The 14,956-nt window shown below is 57.4% G+C and overlaps 1 protein-coding gene across 6 annotated transcripts in view; it reads left to right on the forward strand.

Moving 5' to 3' along the window:
* The first annotated feature begins 4,550 nt into the window (after positions 1 to 4,550).
* Positions 4,551 to 14,956, forward strand: part of PTPRU (protein tyrosine phosphatase receptor type U) — a 57,842-nt gene continuing 47,436 nt past the window's right edge. For all 6 annotated transcript variants that reach the window (XM_036396922.2, XM_054517186.1, XM_036396923.2 and 3 more), the window contains exon 1: positions 4,551 to 4,662. In XM_036396922.2, coding sequence (XP_036252815.1) covers positions 4,590 to 4,662 — 73 coding nt within the window. In that variant the 5' untranslated portion in view covers positions 4,551 to 4,589. The remainder of the gene's footprint in view (positions 4,663 to 14,956) is intronic.

Consider the following 14,956-nt stretch of genomic DNA (forward strand, 5'->3'; position numbering starts at 1 on the left):
GGCTTTTGGCATTAGCAAAAGGCAGATGATTTAAGAAAATAGCAGAGATTTGTTAGAGCTGGATGGGGGTGTGATAGGTGGAGATATAGAAAAAGAAATGGGGGGATATGGGAGAAAGAGAGAGAGACTGGAGTAAAGGGGAAAGGAGGAAAAAAAAAAACAGAAGGCAAAAATTTTTTTGGAGGGTGAAATTGCTTAAAATTCAGTGTGGGGTGTTGTGTCCCAGCAGCTCTGCAAGAGCCATTTGTTGCAGGGAAGGCACTGCTGGGAGTGATAGGCTCTGTGTCCTGTGGGTTTAACGGGAAAAAATGAGGAATAACTGTGCTGGCAGCAAAAGATGGTATTCTGAAATAAGTCAAAATTTAAAGGGTTTTGGTGTGGTCAGTATGGAGATGCTCGCCCAGTGGTTTGGGGAGGACCAGTGGGTGCTGCAGCCCCATCCCTGGGCTCTGGGATAAGGGCTCAGGGCAGCCCCACTCCCTCAACCTGCCATTTCACAGAGATATTTGAGAGCAAAAGAATCCTCCTGAAAGTACTGCTGGCTCCTAAGAATTCAAAGCCCCAAATCCCATCTCTTTACCCCCAACCTGGGAGAAGCCATAAGATGTGATGTAGCCACACTGGCTGCACTTGAGGCTGCTGTCACTGAGCACCCCGGAGCTGAAAACTTCTCTCTCTTGAGTGGGAGGTATGGTTGCAGTGGAGACCATTTGCAATCACAGCAAGGCCTATATTTTTCCTGCAAATGACTGTACTTGAAAGGTGATTACTTCATTTTAACTCAATTGCTCCTGCAAGACCGTCGGGGGCTGATGGCACAGGGCAGGGGACTGCAGGCTCATCTGCCAGTGCTCACGGTGGGAGGAGATGCTTGGGAAGGGTTAGGGGAAAGGATTTGCACCTCGGGAATGGGATGGAGCTTGGTCCTGATGGGTTGCCACTGGCTTCATCCCTGCAGCTGCATGGGGCAGTGCCGTCTGCACACCTGTCCTTCCTTCCTCACTGCTTCCCTTTGTCCCTCCTTTCTTCCCTCGGTGCAGGGTTAGTCCCAGACCATGCATGATAGGTGCTATGCCCCCTCCAAACCCATCCTGTGTCCCTGTCTGCACCCCTAGCCCTGTCAGTGCCAGGCAGGTCCCCCCCAGCTCGGGGAAGCAGTGGTGGGTCCTTGGCCTAACTTTCCTCCCTTTCAGCCCTGTTGGACAGGTGGGATTGATCTGGATGTGCTGGAGGGGCAATTGTCAGTAACTGTCCTCATGCAGAGCCCTGAGACCAATTCCTGCTTGTCCCCAAACCTGGTCACAACATGAATGCACACCATCCACGTATTCCTCCCTGCATCCCTCCCCAGACAGCTCCATCATCCCGGGAGGCTCCCCCAAGCCCCTTCCCCAGGGGAGGAGCCCCCGGGAGGTGCCGCCCGCCTGCCCCGCCCTGCCCCGAGCCAGCGCCAGCCCTTCGCGGGGACAAGGAGCCTTTGTGGAGCCCCCGTGTCCGTCCCGCTCCGCTCATGCGAAATTCGTGCCGTGCCCGCAATGCGCGGTAGGTCCTGGGTGCATTGATGATCCCGGTGGAGAAGCACGGGAGTGGCACCGGATGAACCCCAGGGCTCACCCGAGGAGGTGGCACGGATGGGCTTTGGGACTGTCGGAGCAGGACGGTGACCCACAGGGAACGGGGAACAGTTCTGTTGTGATACGCTGGCTGCAACAAAACCCCTTTTTATTGTTTTTTGAAGTGATTGGTTTGGAAGTACAATTCAGGGGTTTAAAAGGTGGTGGAAAGCACAGCACAGTGCTCCAACAGGTTCCTCCATGAACATTTTCAGTTCAGCTGCTGGGTCAAGACCCCTTCAGATTCCTCCCCAGTCTGGGCAGAGACTATCCCCAGCTCATCCCTTGGCTGCTGCATCACCCAGCTCCTCTTCCCAGAAGGATTTGGGGGATTTTTCTCAAAAAAACTCCAGGGGGACCCTGCAAAGTGCCACCCTCAGCACCGTGCCAGCCTGCGCCGTGCCAGCCCTCTCCTGCTTTCGCTGCCACACATCTAAGCAGCTTAATTCCCTTATTGGGCATTATTTTAACAGGCTTTTAGTGTCACTGGGGAGAGGAATTGTCAGGATCACTCCATGCTCAGTGTGAGGCAACTTGGAGAGGAGTGTCCATCACCCTCTACCCTCACCCCAGATGTGCTGTCCTGGTTGAGGGACACACAGTACTGGTCTGGTTTGTCCCCAGATCCATGGGGATGGATGCATCCCTGCAAGAAGTGTCACCATGGTGCTAACCTGCTGGGGGTGCTGCTGGGAGCAACTGGGAATGGAAGATTAACGTTTTGTACCCCCATGGCACAGGCAGGGGTGACACCGGGGACACTGACAGGAGGAGTATTTGGGGTTGGCAGCTCTGAGGTGACCCCCGATGTGCTGTGCTGAACCCCTGTCCCAGGGAGGAGGGGGCCAGGCGGAGGCTCTGCAGTGTCCCCAGGTCAGTGCAGTGTCCCCAAGGCTGTGTAGCGTCCCCAGGGCTGTGCAGTGCCATGTGTCAGTGCAGTGTCCCCAAATAATGAAGCCCGCCCAACACGGAGAAGCAGCACAGCAGCATCCCTAGGGAAGAGCTGAACTTGGATGAAGCTGGCGGGCAGTGCTGTCCCTACTTCTGGGGCTGGGAGCTCCCCGGTGCCTTCACCAGGCTCAGCAACCCCCAGATACCATCCCCCGTGCCTCTGTCACCCTGCTGGATGCTGGCAACTGGGCGCTGTCTTTCAGGACAAGGCTGAATCATCAGAGGGTGATGCCAATGCCAGGGATTCTCCCTGTGTGATTTGGGGTAAGAAGTCACAATATTTCCAGCATCGTTCCCTCTGCTTTCCAAGTTTCCCTGTGCCCAGGCAGTTTCCCACCCTGGAGCTGCAGCCAGGGCTAGGTGACCTAAGCACAGATCATGCCAGAAAGCTGATGCAAAGTTCCCCTCCTCCTCACCTCAAACCTTTGGGAAAACATTTTCCTCCAGAAATAGGGCTGGAGAGGATGTCAACAAACAAGGGGCCTTTCATCCCTGCTGGCACTGCCGGCAGGGACGCCAGGGCTGCCAGTGCTCAGTGCCTGATCCTGTGCACTCGGCTGGGAAATGGACAGAGATTTTCCTCCTTTTACATCCTTCCAGGTTTTTCTCCTTTCTGCTCACTCTGAGTTAGATCCTGCACCTCCCTCTGTCACCCCCTTCCCTCGTTGGGGGGATGGTGGCTTTGCTGGGTGTCTCTGGGGTCTCAGGTGCCACTGCCACTCCCATACAGCCTTGTCCGGCTTTCCCTGTCACCATCCTGCGGAGCTAGGCATCCTGTCCCTCAAGGACATCCAGCCTGTGGTGGAGGACCAGGGGGGTTTCAGGGTCCGAGGACACCCTGGAAGGGGCAGGAGGCTCTGTCCCCAGTGTCCAGCCCATAGGGTCTTGTCTCTGCCCCACAGCCTCGGGCACAGCCCAGGGGTCATGGGGGGCACTCGAGGGCTGGAGGAACCCACCCCAGAGTGGGTGTCACCATCACCTCCCTCTGTCCCAGCCTCCTCCCAGCACCTGTCCTGCAACTGGAAACCCTGCAGAGTCCACTCCCAGCTTGGTGGGGACCCTACAACTGGGATCCCTGAGGACGCCCCTTGCATTTGGGGAGTCGTGGGGGCCCCCCAAGCTGGGGACTATATCTGCATCCCTGCACACCCGGAAAACCAGGGACCCCCCCATCCCGCAGAGCCTGGCAGCCTCCTGTCCGCAGGGAACCCCTCTTTCCCCCCTCCGCTGCAACAGGAGATACCGGAGCACCGGGGACTCTCCGCGCAACGGGATCTCCCTGCAGCCGGGACCCCCGTGCTTTCTCCCGCACCCTTGCGGGGTCCTCCCGTGCACCACCCCTCAAGCAAGAGGCGCTCCCGGGCAGCCCAAGCCGCTCTTCCCCGGCACCGGAGACCTCCCCTTCCTTAAGCGTGCACCTTCCTAGGCCCGAAATTCCCGGGACCCCCATTCCCCGCCTCTCCTGGGACCTCCTCCCCCTCTCTCCCGGTACCGGATATTCCCCTCCTCCCATCCCGGGGTACAGGAGGCCCCTCCCGCACCTTATCCACGCACCGCCCCCCCCTCCCCTTAACTCCCGGGACCGCCCCTCTCCCCGCACCCCCCAGTACGAGAGAAACTCCTCTCCTTAACCGAACGCCGCCCGTCGCCCGCAGCTCCCGGGACCCCTCCCCACCTCTCCTCTCCCCCGGTACCAGAGAACCCTCACAGTGCCCCCGTAACTCCCGGGACCGCCCCCACCGCTGCTCCCAAACTTCCCCCGCAGCGCCACCGCTCGTCTCCGCCAGGGGGCGCCGCCGTCCCGCCCGCCGTTGCCGTTCCCGGTACCGGCGCCCCCCCCTTCCGCGCCCCCCTGCGGGCGGCGGTGACGTCACGGCGGGCGCGAGCCGCCGCCGCTGGTATTTGAGGCGCGGGGCGGGCACGGGGGCCCCGCTGCGCCCCCGCCGCGCCGGAACCGCGGGCGCGCAGCGGCGGCGGCGGCCACGGCCCCGCCGCCCCCCGCTCGGTCCCGGCACCGGCCGCACCATGCGGAGCGCCCGGGCGCTGCTGCTCGCCCTCGCCCTGCGGGTCTACGCGCTGGACACCGAGACGCCCGCCGGTAGGAACGGAGCGCGGCGTGTGCGCCGGGGAGAGGGGTCCTGCTCGCTCGGTGCGGTTCCGGGGCCCCACCGACCCCGGTGCGCGGAGGGTCCCGCCCGGTCCACCGCCACCTGTTCCCACCGGAGGGTGTCCGAACCGCCTCGGGACCCCTGTCCTCCGTGAAACCACCAGAATCCCGCCTCCCTCCCCTCCGGGCACCGGTATGGGGGCTCCTCTCGCCTGCACCGCCGCCACCGGGGGAAGTTTTCCCTGCCGGGAGTGCGGCGGCCGGGGGGTCTCGGCGGCGCCCCCCAGCCCGAGGATGCTCCGCCGAGCGCAGCCCCACGGTTCCCGCTCGCTGCCGGTACCGGGACCGCCGTCCAACCTCCCCCCCCCCCCCGCCTCCCGCTGCACCCCGGCAGGGAAAACTTCCCCCGGTGGCGGCGGGGGGAGCGCGGGCGAGAGGGGCCCTCAGGCCGGTGCCCGGCGGGATCCCGGTGGTTTCACTGGCGGCTCCGGCGGGAAGCTGGGGTCCCTCCGGTAGGAACAGGTGGCGGCCGCGGCGGCTCCGATCGCAGCCTCCCGGCTTTCGTTTTTCTGGGGGGGTACTGGGGCAGTTGTACGGAGATACGATCGATCGATTGATTTGATTAATTTACGTATTTTTAATTTTTCCCTCCTCCCCTAATCTACCCGGTGCTGAGCCCTGCGCCCCCCGGGACCCCCCAGACAGGGGCTTGGGGAGAGTCGATGCGGCGTGCGGGACGACGACGACTCGCTCCCAGTCCCTTCGGGAAGCTGGAAATGGGGTTGGACTCTGCGGAGAATGGGAATTTGGGGCTCCCGAGGTGCTACCGGGGGCTGCCAGCGCTTTTTTGGGGAAACGGAGTCACGGGAGTTGGTGCCTCACTCCAAGGGGTCCCTGGTGCTATTGCTCCCAGCTCCTGGGTGATGCTGATCACATTAAATACACATTAAAGTGTATTTTTGCCTAGTTCTTTGTTTTTTACCTTTAAATGCAAGCTGTTCACCTGCACACAGTCCCTGTGGTGGTGCATTGATTTTGTTTTTTTGGGTAGTGGCATTTCTCCAAAGATTATAAATAGTGACACCCATCAGCAGAAAACAAGCGGCGGCTGACCCGTGCATGGGGGATGGAGAGACGATGGGTGGGGAGATGCGAAGCTGTTCAGGCTCCCACGGCTCGTGCAGGGTGGGGGAAATGGGGAGGGAATGGGTTTGTATTTTGGGGGGAGAGGCTGTGTGCTGCGGGAGCTGCTGCTCTGAGCAGGGGGCGATGGGGAAACTGAGGCATGGAGCTCATGGGGGGCTGGTGGAGTAAGGGGCATCTGCCCGCCCTGGTTTCAGAGGGGGATTTGGGGTTTGCCGCTCCCCAGCCCTGGTGCGTGGTGCTCTGCTGGCTTTCAGGGCTGAGCTGCTGGAGAGGCAGTAGTGGGGATACACCGGAGACTGGGGTGGCTTTGTGGGGAGGGTCCCCTCCCAAGCAAACCCTTTTCCCTCCGTGGGGTCCGTTCCCTGCAGGATGGCATTGGCGAAGGGCAGGATCGAGCCTGCTCCTGGTGTAAATCAGAAGTGCGTTTGCTCCATTTCCCTGGCAGATGCAGAGCAGGCTCAGCTCCGCAGTGGAGCTGAAGGGACTGGATCCAGCTGGAGGTGAGTGGTCTGCTGCCAGCCCCCCTGCTCCACTGCAGGCTGCTTTTCACCTGGATCTGCTGTTTGATCCTGCTGATATGGCTTGGCCGGCTGTGGGGAGGTTGCCCAGCTCATCCCTGGGGCTGCTCAGTGGGGATGGGAAAAATATATTGAAGCCATTTGCACGTGCTCTGGGCCTCTGGGGAGGACACACTGCTTGTCTCGGTGCATATTTACAGAAGATGGGGTTTTTTTAGCTGTGCCTTTGTGAAGAAGGTGTGTAGGTGGTCCCTTCTACAGGTGGGGGAGTGAGGCACAGGGAGGAAGCAGGATGCCCTGGGTACAGCCCACCACGGCCTTAGGGTGTTCTTTGCTCCTTCCTGCAGCCCTCCAACTTCTTGTAGTTCATGAAGGTTTCGCAGTGACTGAGCTGTCATTGCCGGCCCGTTGTGCTTGTCACGGAGGGGACTTGGGTGAGGTTGGGAGGTACTGGCTGACCCCCCAAACTGAGGGATGCGGGGGCTCGCGTGGTGTCAGCAGGCTGGGATGGGGACCACGCACCAGCCTTTGCTAGCCCTACCTCTGCTCCCTGGGCTCTTTGCAGCAGGAGCCTTTCCCTACTGGAAGCCCGTGGCCAGGAGCCGCCCGGGGGCAGGAGGTTGTGCAGGCTCCGGTATTTCCCTCTGCTTTTTGCCTTCCGTGCCAGGAAAGGTGGATGTGGCACTTGGGGACGTGCTGCGGGCATGGCTGGACTCAGTGATGTTTTCCAACCCAAATGGTTCCATGGTAAGGTGCACCTCTGCTTCTGTGTGTTGCACCCCAAGAACTCAGCAATGAGCTGCTCAGGGGTCCCAGCCCGCGCTCCCGGGCTGTTTTCCGGCGATGGGGACACGCGATGGGGACACAGCCGTGCTGCTGCATGGCACTCCCGCCGGAATTATGCGGAAGCTGTTTGCGCTCGGCTCCGACTTCGTTAGCAGCAATAAAGCAAATAAAATATTTGGGTTTGCAGCTTCCAGTTGGGAGGTTGGGACTGCCAGGGAGCGCTGGACTGGCGTTGGTGGCGTCTCCGGAGGCTCTCAGGCTGCTGGGGGAGGTGGCTGCCGGCTGTGGTGACCAGCTGGGGCCAGGGCGGGGGACGGGGCCCCCAGCGTCCCTGTCCCCGCGCGACAGCGCTGGCAGGAGATGGCACGGGTGACCCTGACCCCGGCGCGGCGGGGCTGGCTCGGTCGAGTGAATGGGAGCAGCCGAGCAGACGCCGCTGCCGGGGCGGGGATTGGGGTCGGCAGCGGGGCAGCCCCCGCCCGTTAACGGTCACGGGGCTCGGGGGTGCTGGGGGAAGGGATGAGCAGGGGATGCTCGGGGAAGGGGGGTCAGGAGCAGAGATGTCCCCGGCTGCTGCTGGGGAAGAGGGTCAGGGCTCAGGTGCCTGATGCTGCTCTTCCAGCGCTTTTCCCGGTGTTTGTTTCCCTTCGCTTGGCTGTCTGTGGGCTCTCCGATGCCAAGGCATTTTTGTTCTCCCCAGCCCGCCTTCACCAAGTGCATAAAATGTGCGAGAACCTTACATTTTCCTTGTCAGCTTGTTTCAGGCTTCGTGGGGTTTTTTTGTTTGTTTTTTTTTTTCCCTCTTGCCTGTTCTGTCGTGCCAGGGAAGAAGCTCTTTCTCTTGTTTGCTCCTACGTGTGTTTTTAATGCCCTGAGAATGCCATGCCCTTTCCCAGAGCACCCAGACAGTGCAAACACCCTTGAGGCTTCTTTGTCGAGATGCTCGGGAAGATCCTGTTGACATGCCCAAGTGTGCCCAGGGCAGAGGTTTCTGGCTCCTGAGCCCTCGGCTCTCCAGTGTGTGCAGAGGGACACTGGAGTGTGGTGGATTTTTACCGTCCATGAGGGAGAAGCAGAATTTAGGGAGGCTGAGAGTGATGCTGATGCTCCTGGATAGACATGTCCCTCTGGCTTTGTATCTGCAGCTCCATGGTACAGCCTGGCAATGTCTGGGTTTTTTCCTTCCCCATTAAGACTTGCAGTTGCATTTGTTTCATTTTTACCGTCTTCTTGTTCCAAAACTCCTGTTTCATGTTTTTCCTCTGGGTGCCTGGACCTGCCCTGGCCCTTGGAACAGGGATTCTGGTGAATCACCTCCTGGCCTGAAATGCACATTTTTCCCTTTGTTATCTAAACTAAGACAAACCAGCCCTGTTCCAGCTTCCTTGGGAGCTTTCCCAGAATAAAGTCTATTGGGATCAGGGCTCTGGGGGAGGAGGGACATCCCCTGGAAAACCAAGGCAGGTGTTTGTTGGTGGCTTTAACCCTGTCCTGGCTGTGACAACTCCTTGCTGCCTGTTGATGTCGGTTTTTCCCTTGACTGCACCTGAGATGGAACTTATCCATCACTTCATCACCCAATCCTTGTTTTGCAGGGAGGCTGGGAGCTCTGAGCACCCCAAAATGCCCCATAAGAATCTTCTCCTGGCTGCAGTCCCTCTGCAGAGATTTGCTGCTTTGCTTTGGGCAATCGTGTGAGGGTTAAGCACAGGGAGCTGGAGGCAGAGGAAGGCGAATCCCTGCTGCATCCCTGGGAGCTGGGAGGTAGCACAGGCTCTGGAGAGCCCTATCACCATGGCCCTACCATCTGCCTGCTTAAACCTCCACAAATAAGCTTTTTAATAATCTATTATTAACATGCACTATAATTGTCTTATTAGATTGTCTGCAAACCTTTAGTTACTGCATGATTAAATGTCAAGATTCCCAAACTTCTTCTCCCCCATGGCAGCTTGGGATTTGCTTTGCAGCATTCCTTTGATCCTGCTCTCTCATTCCAGCCTGGAGATCCCTCCTTGTACTTGGTGAAACTGAGGCTTTCCCCTCTGGACAGGAAGGATTCCCAACAATTAATCCCCTGAAGCTAATTGCTTCCTTGTTGGCAGCCTCAAAATAAATAGGTCCTGGAGATGGAGCTTTTCCTTTCCACTGCAGGTGGCCTGGAGGAGCTGCTGCTACTTTTATCCCTTTTTGCTGGGGTGGATGTGGCTGGGTGATGGGTGGGGAGGGGGTGCCAGCCTGCATCTGCCTGGCTGGAATGCTAGTGGGGACACGGGATCTGCTCCTGTTTGCCAGGTGAAGGGCGTCTCTGGGGAGTGGCTGTGGAGCTGGCAGGTGTCACAGGGACTTTCCTGGGTGTTCCTGAGCTGTTGCTTTCCTGGCCCTGGGAGCGGCAGGTTCTGTACCCTCTGCCTGGATCAAAAGCCAAAGTCCAGCTCTTCCAGCTGCTGGAAGGCAAAGGCAGAGGAGCCCTTGCCTGTGGAGCAGCCCTTTCCCCCTCCCTGCTGCCAGTACTGGGGGCTCAAATGTCAGTTGCCCTTTGCGGCTGTTACGTTGTGTCTTTTTTTTTTTTAAGATCAGAAGTGTTGTTCCTGCGTGCTGGATGGTTGCTGGCTGCAGCTCATTCCCAGCTGCTCGTGTGCTGTTCCAAGTCCTGCCTGGGTGTCGCAGCCCAGGTCTGCAGCTCCTGCCTGGGCACTGCTGGGGGAACATGATTACTACATGTTTAAGGGGCCCAGGCTTTGCACCCCAATTTCTCCCACCTGGAGAGTGAATCCGAGCGTGGATTGTGGCGAGCCAGCCTGGGGCTGTCCCTGTTTCCTGTCCCTGGATGTCTCTGCCAGACCCCAAATCTGGGTGCTGGTTCTATGCTCGCTGCAGGAGCAGGGCAGCAGAACTGCCCCTGTGCCATGGGGTACTGAGGGCTGCAGGGGCTGTTCCTGTGGGTGCCTGGCCACTGGGATGCTGCTTGCTCCAATGAGGAGGCTGGGCTGCAGTGGGAATGCCAGGAATGCAATGCTCCTGCAGTTTGCGGCCCAGTGGGGTCTCTGTGTGTCACCTTGACTCTGTGTGACAGATTCACAGCTGGAAGAAGCCTCTTGACTGGCTTTGGCCATAAATTTATTTCCTGACCTTCCTGCCTTCCAAAGTGCTGAAGATGTTGCAGAACGGGGCGGGGGGGGGTAAGGGAGGGTGCTTGGCACCCTTTTGGCACCTGGCTGACCCCAGTGTCTTGCAGCAGGGATGGTGGCGGGGCTCTGGGCAGCCCTGTTGCTGAAGGCAGGGGCAGGGATGTGCCTGCCATGCCCCCTGTTACCTGGGGACCCCACTGCCCACCCAGGGTGGGCCCTGACTGGAAGCTGGGAAAGCCCCTGTCCCTGACAGGGATGCAGTGGAGCAGAGCGTTGCACTGCAGCTGGGGAGTGGGAGTATGGTGCAGCTGGAGCAACTTCCTGAATATTTTTGTCGTACACAATTTTTTAATGTCTTTTTTTAAAATTGGGCTTGAAAAATACTGTCAAATCACCCATGACAGGGTGGCTGTGCTGGCACAGCCCCCCCAGCTCCCTGCAGCCTTCCCAGACTGCCAGACGGTCCATCCTTGCCCTTTCCAGGGCTGTCCTGGTGCTGGGGAGCCCTAAATTGACCAATAACTGCTTTGGCTCCTGAACTGTCCGTGTGGGTCCAACCTTTCCTGACATCGTTAAGTTAATCAGGATTGTGGCTGGGATGGGGAGGCAGGAGGTGCTGTGAGGATGAGGGACAGGGACATTGATGACCTGATGAGTCTTAATGAGGCCACTGTCCCCACGGCGCTGCTCAGGATACAAGCCCTGGTGAGCCCTGGGCGTTTGAGCCTGTGTGCTGCTTTGTGCTGGAGGCCTTCAGCCTAATTAGCCCAGCTGGCCGAGCCAAGGAGCACGTGTGGCTCCGGACCCTCAGCTGCTGGGCACGCTGCCTGGGGCAGGCTCCCCCAGAGCAGGATGTCACCAGAGGCGAGGGGTGGCCAGTCTAGAAGAGGAGATGAATCACTTACCATGGCCCAGCTTCTCCCCCAGAGTGTGAGGCTTGACTTTGGGGTGCTGCCTGAGGGGTCTTGCTGCTGTGTCCTGACAGGAGATGTGGGTGGGAATGGCTTTTCTCTTGAGGGGACGGAACATTGTGGCCACTTGCTTAGGGAGGCAAGAACAAGGAGAGGGATGGGCTACAGCAAACTGCATTCTTTGGCTTGGATGGATTTGGAGGTATCTATGGAGCTTCTGTAGTTTTGGCAGTGCTCTGTAGGGCTCCTCAGGGTACAGCCCCTCTCTGTCCTGTGCTGTGTGACCCTGGAGCCTTGGGTTCCTCCAAAAGCTGTGATGGGAACAGCAGCAATTTTCAGGGCTGGTCAGGAATTCCAGGCAGATCCATGCAAGGATGTGTCTCTTCCAAAGTCCTTCCCTGCTGCTGGCAGCCCACCCATGGGGAGCAAGGACCTGTCACAGCCCCACACACCCTTGGGTGCCAGATCCTCATTCCCTGCCAGCACATCCTGCCTGTTAGAGGTCTGCTGACACCCTGGGTAAATAGCTGCATAAATGCTCTTTCCTTAATTACCAGGTGCTTCAATGTGGTTCGTGGAATTAGCACAGGTGGGTGATCCTGGGCACCCCCTGGCACCTCAAAGTACACACTGGAACATCTGGTTCTGTGGTTATGGTGTCAATGGGGCACCTGCCTCTTCCCCCTGTGGAGGTGGGTGCTGGAGCTTTCCGGTGTATTTTTGGGGAAGGAGCAGCTTGGGAGTGACTTTGGAAGCCTCTCAATGCCAGGGCAGCCTCTGAGCTCTTCCTGTGGTGCAGGTTCAGCCACTGCCCTTCTGGGGCTCTTCCCAAGGACTCTCTTATTTCTGTTATTATTTCTTCTTATTTTTACTATCTTTTCATCTGTCTGCTGAGTGATAATATCCCATTGATTTTCTGCAGCCAGCAACCAGCCTGCTTTCTCTGGATTATAACAATATTAAACTAAAGCACTGCATCTCCTCATTGGGTTATTTTTCTTTATATCAGCTGAACTTTTTATTTAGTCTCTCACCCAGGCTCCTGTCTGGGGACCTGCTGGCTCTGAATGACATTTCTCTGTCTGAGAGGCTATGTCCTGCCTTCCTTCCCATGGAATGGTGGCTGGTTGGGGATGGGAGGTGGGATCTGTCTGGGGCAGGATGTGTGCAGGCAGGAGGTGGAAGTGCTGGGTATTGGGGTTTCATGGTTCTCCCATGGGGTTGCCGGGTGTTGTGCACACTTCTGACACTGCAGGGACTCTTCAGTTATTCCTGCACACTTAATGCAATCCCAGAGTTTTTGCTGGAATGAGTTGAGGGTTCTCCAGGTCAGCATGGATGGATGCCCAAGCCAGCACTGATGGGGGTGGCTGAGCCAAATTCATGGACTGAAGGGTGCCTGGCATGGTCCAGCATGTTCCCCAGAGCTGTGACAGACCTGCTGGGCACACGGCTCCTTGTAATCCCTCCCACGAGGGCTCCTGCCTTTAACCTGCCATGCCACAGCAGAGGTTCAGCTGAGTCCTGGCGCTGTTGATGGTTGTGCCCATGTCACACGTTGTCACCTTCCAGCACGCGTCAGTCAGCCCACACTGCTGTTCCTGGCTCTGCTGGTGGCACGGAAGGAGGAGGAGGATGGTGGCCTGGATTTTGCATGACACTGAGCCTTATTCCTCTTCTCCCCACCTTTATCCCACCTAGGGCTGGCTAGGATGCTGGGCATGGTGGGGATGCTGTGGCCCTGTCCCTGCTGGGGGCTAAGGGCTCCCCAACTCCATTCTCTGCTCTGGAATGCCATCAGTGACCCTTGGAGCTGCCTCCCAAGGCCCTCCCAGCGCTGGCACATGCTCCATCCCGGGAGGATGAGCCTCCCAGTACCGTGCTCCTGCATCCATCACCGCAGAGATGCAGGGACCTGCTGTGGGAGGGGAGGCTGAGGGTTGCCCCCTTCTTATCCCCTGCAGAATGGGGTTGGTTTGGGAAACTTGCTCTTTCCCATGATTTCTGCAGCTGATATTGGAGTCCCCCAGGGCTTTGGTGTGGTACTGATGTGTCCTAGGGCAGCTGCTTTTCCTGCCTGAATTCCTGCCATGGGAGCATCTCTGTGTCCTCAGGTATCCCCTGAAAGCAATGTGTGCCCCTTGGGGCTCATGGTCCTGGTCTCTCTGGGTCCCTGGCATGTGGAGTGGATGGTCCTCAGCAGACAGCTGGGGGACCTGATAGTAATAAAGGAGTGAGGGGGAGAAATGAGCATTATTTCCCTTGCCTTTTCTAGTTTATTTTAACTTGTTCCCATTTTTTTCCCTGAGGTGTCACACGGCTCTGCAGCCTGTGAGCTGTAATTGCATAGGGTGTGATCGATAATGGCAGGATGGAGGTTTCCAACGGTTTCCTGACTTGTTTCTTTTCCCATGGAGTCCACCGGGCAGCACTGACGATGTTAATTAAGTGATGGTTCATTATTAAAGCACTTGTGCAGTGGGTTAGTGGCCTCCTGGCTGTTCAGCTTGAGGGTGTTTTTATGCTGCAGGACCTCTCTTGAGCAGGGTTCGAGTAACAGAGTGATGCTGTTCCTTCCTTGGGAACAGCACTAGCTGGATCTGGGTGCTGGGTACCAACAGCCTTTGGATGGGATGTTAAATCCTCACATCCCCTCTGGGTATGGAGGTAAAGGCCTGCTGGCCTGTGTCCCCCAGCATCTCCAGAGCAGCCAGGGAGGTACACTCCAGGGAGACATTCCTGGTGCTGCCTGCAGCAGGGTGATGCAGCACCCCGGTCCCAGGAGTGCTGATCTCTCTGGAGCTAAGAGCATGTGGAGCTGCAGTTGGCAGCTGGGTTTGCCCCAAGGGATGATTCTGGCAAGATTAATTATCCCCCCTTTGCTTTTGCATGCATTTTCACCATGCAGTGATGTATGGCAGGCTTGGTCCTTGCCCATGCACAAGCCATCCCTGTGGCATTGCAAAGTCTTCGGAGTTGTATTTTCCCAGTTGTATTTGCTTCAAAATGCCTGTAATGAATCCAGATTTGCCAATTCTCCCCATCCCTGGGGCTCTTGGAGGCTGCTGGGTCTGAGTACTCACTGTGGGAAGTTTGACAGCTCCTTGGGGACCTGCAGGTAAAAGCCATAAAGAGTTTTTACCAGTCAAGAAGAAAAGAAAAAAAGGAAAAAAAGGAGTTTTGTCTTCTGTGGTTGCTGGCAGATGGATATTGTTCTCTAGTCCTGCGTGTTCCAAACACTGAGGTTATCAGGCATAAGTGACTTATTATGCAAATCCTCCGTCTTAATATCTGGCCGCTCTCTCCCTGGAATTGCATTCGCCAAACCCCACACGTTCCTGGAGCTGCTAGTGTTTACACATTAGCTTCTCTGGCTAATATACAAGGCTTCAAGTTGCAAATTGATGTTTCTTACAGCTGAGCAAATTATTTTTCTATTAAATACAATATTTAAAATGATTTGGAGAACCAAAACAAACTACTGGTGAGAATTCTAATGGAGCTGCTTTCCATATTCTTCCAATCAGCTTTTGTCGGGGCTGAGAAATCAGTGATATTTCTCTTAAAAGTGTCTCTTTGGCAGAAGTGGGGAGCAGGGACGGGGTTTGTCATCATCTCCGGGGTGTGATGCACAGAAACACTTTCAATGCTATGCCGGTGCCCCAGGCCCTCTGCATGTGCCAAGTGCAGCTACAGAGGGATTCAGCTCCCCTTTGCTTGGGCTGGAAGAGGTTTTCCCAGTGAAATCCTGGGGTGTTTGGGCTTGGCCGTGGAGCTGTTGGTGTACCAGTGT

The sequence above is a fragment of the Molothrus ater genome, chromosome 24, assembly GCF_012460135.2.
Source record: "Molothrus ater isolate BHLD 08-10-18 breed brown headed cowbird chromosome 24, BPBGC_Mater_1.1, whole genome shotgun sequence".
Classification (NCBI taxonomy): Eukaryota; Metazoa; Chordata; class Aves; order Passeriformes; family Icteridae; genus Molothrus; species Molothrus ater.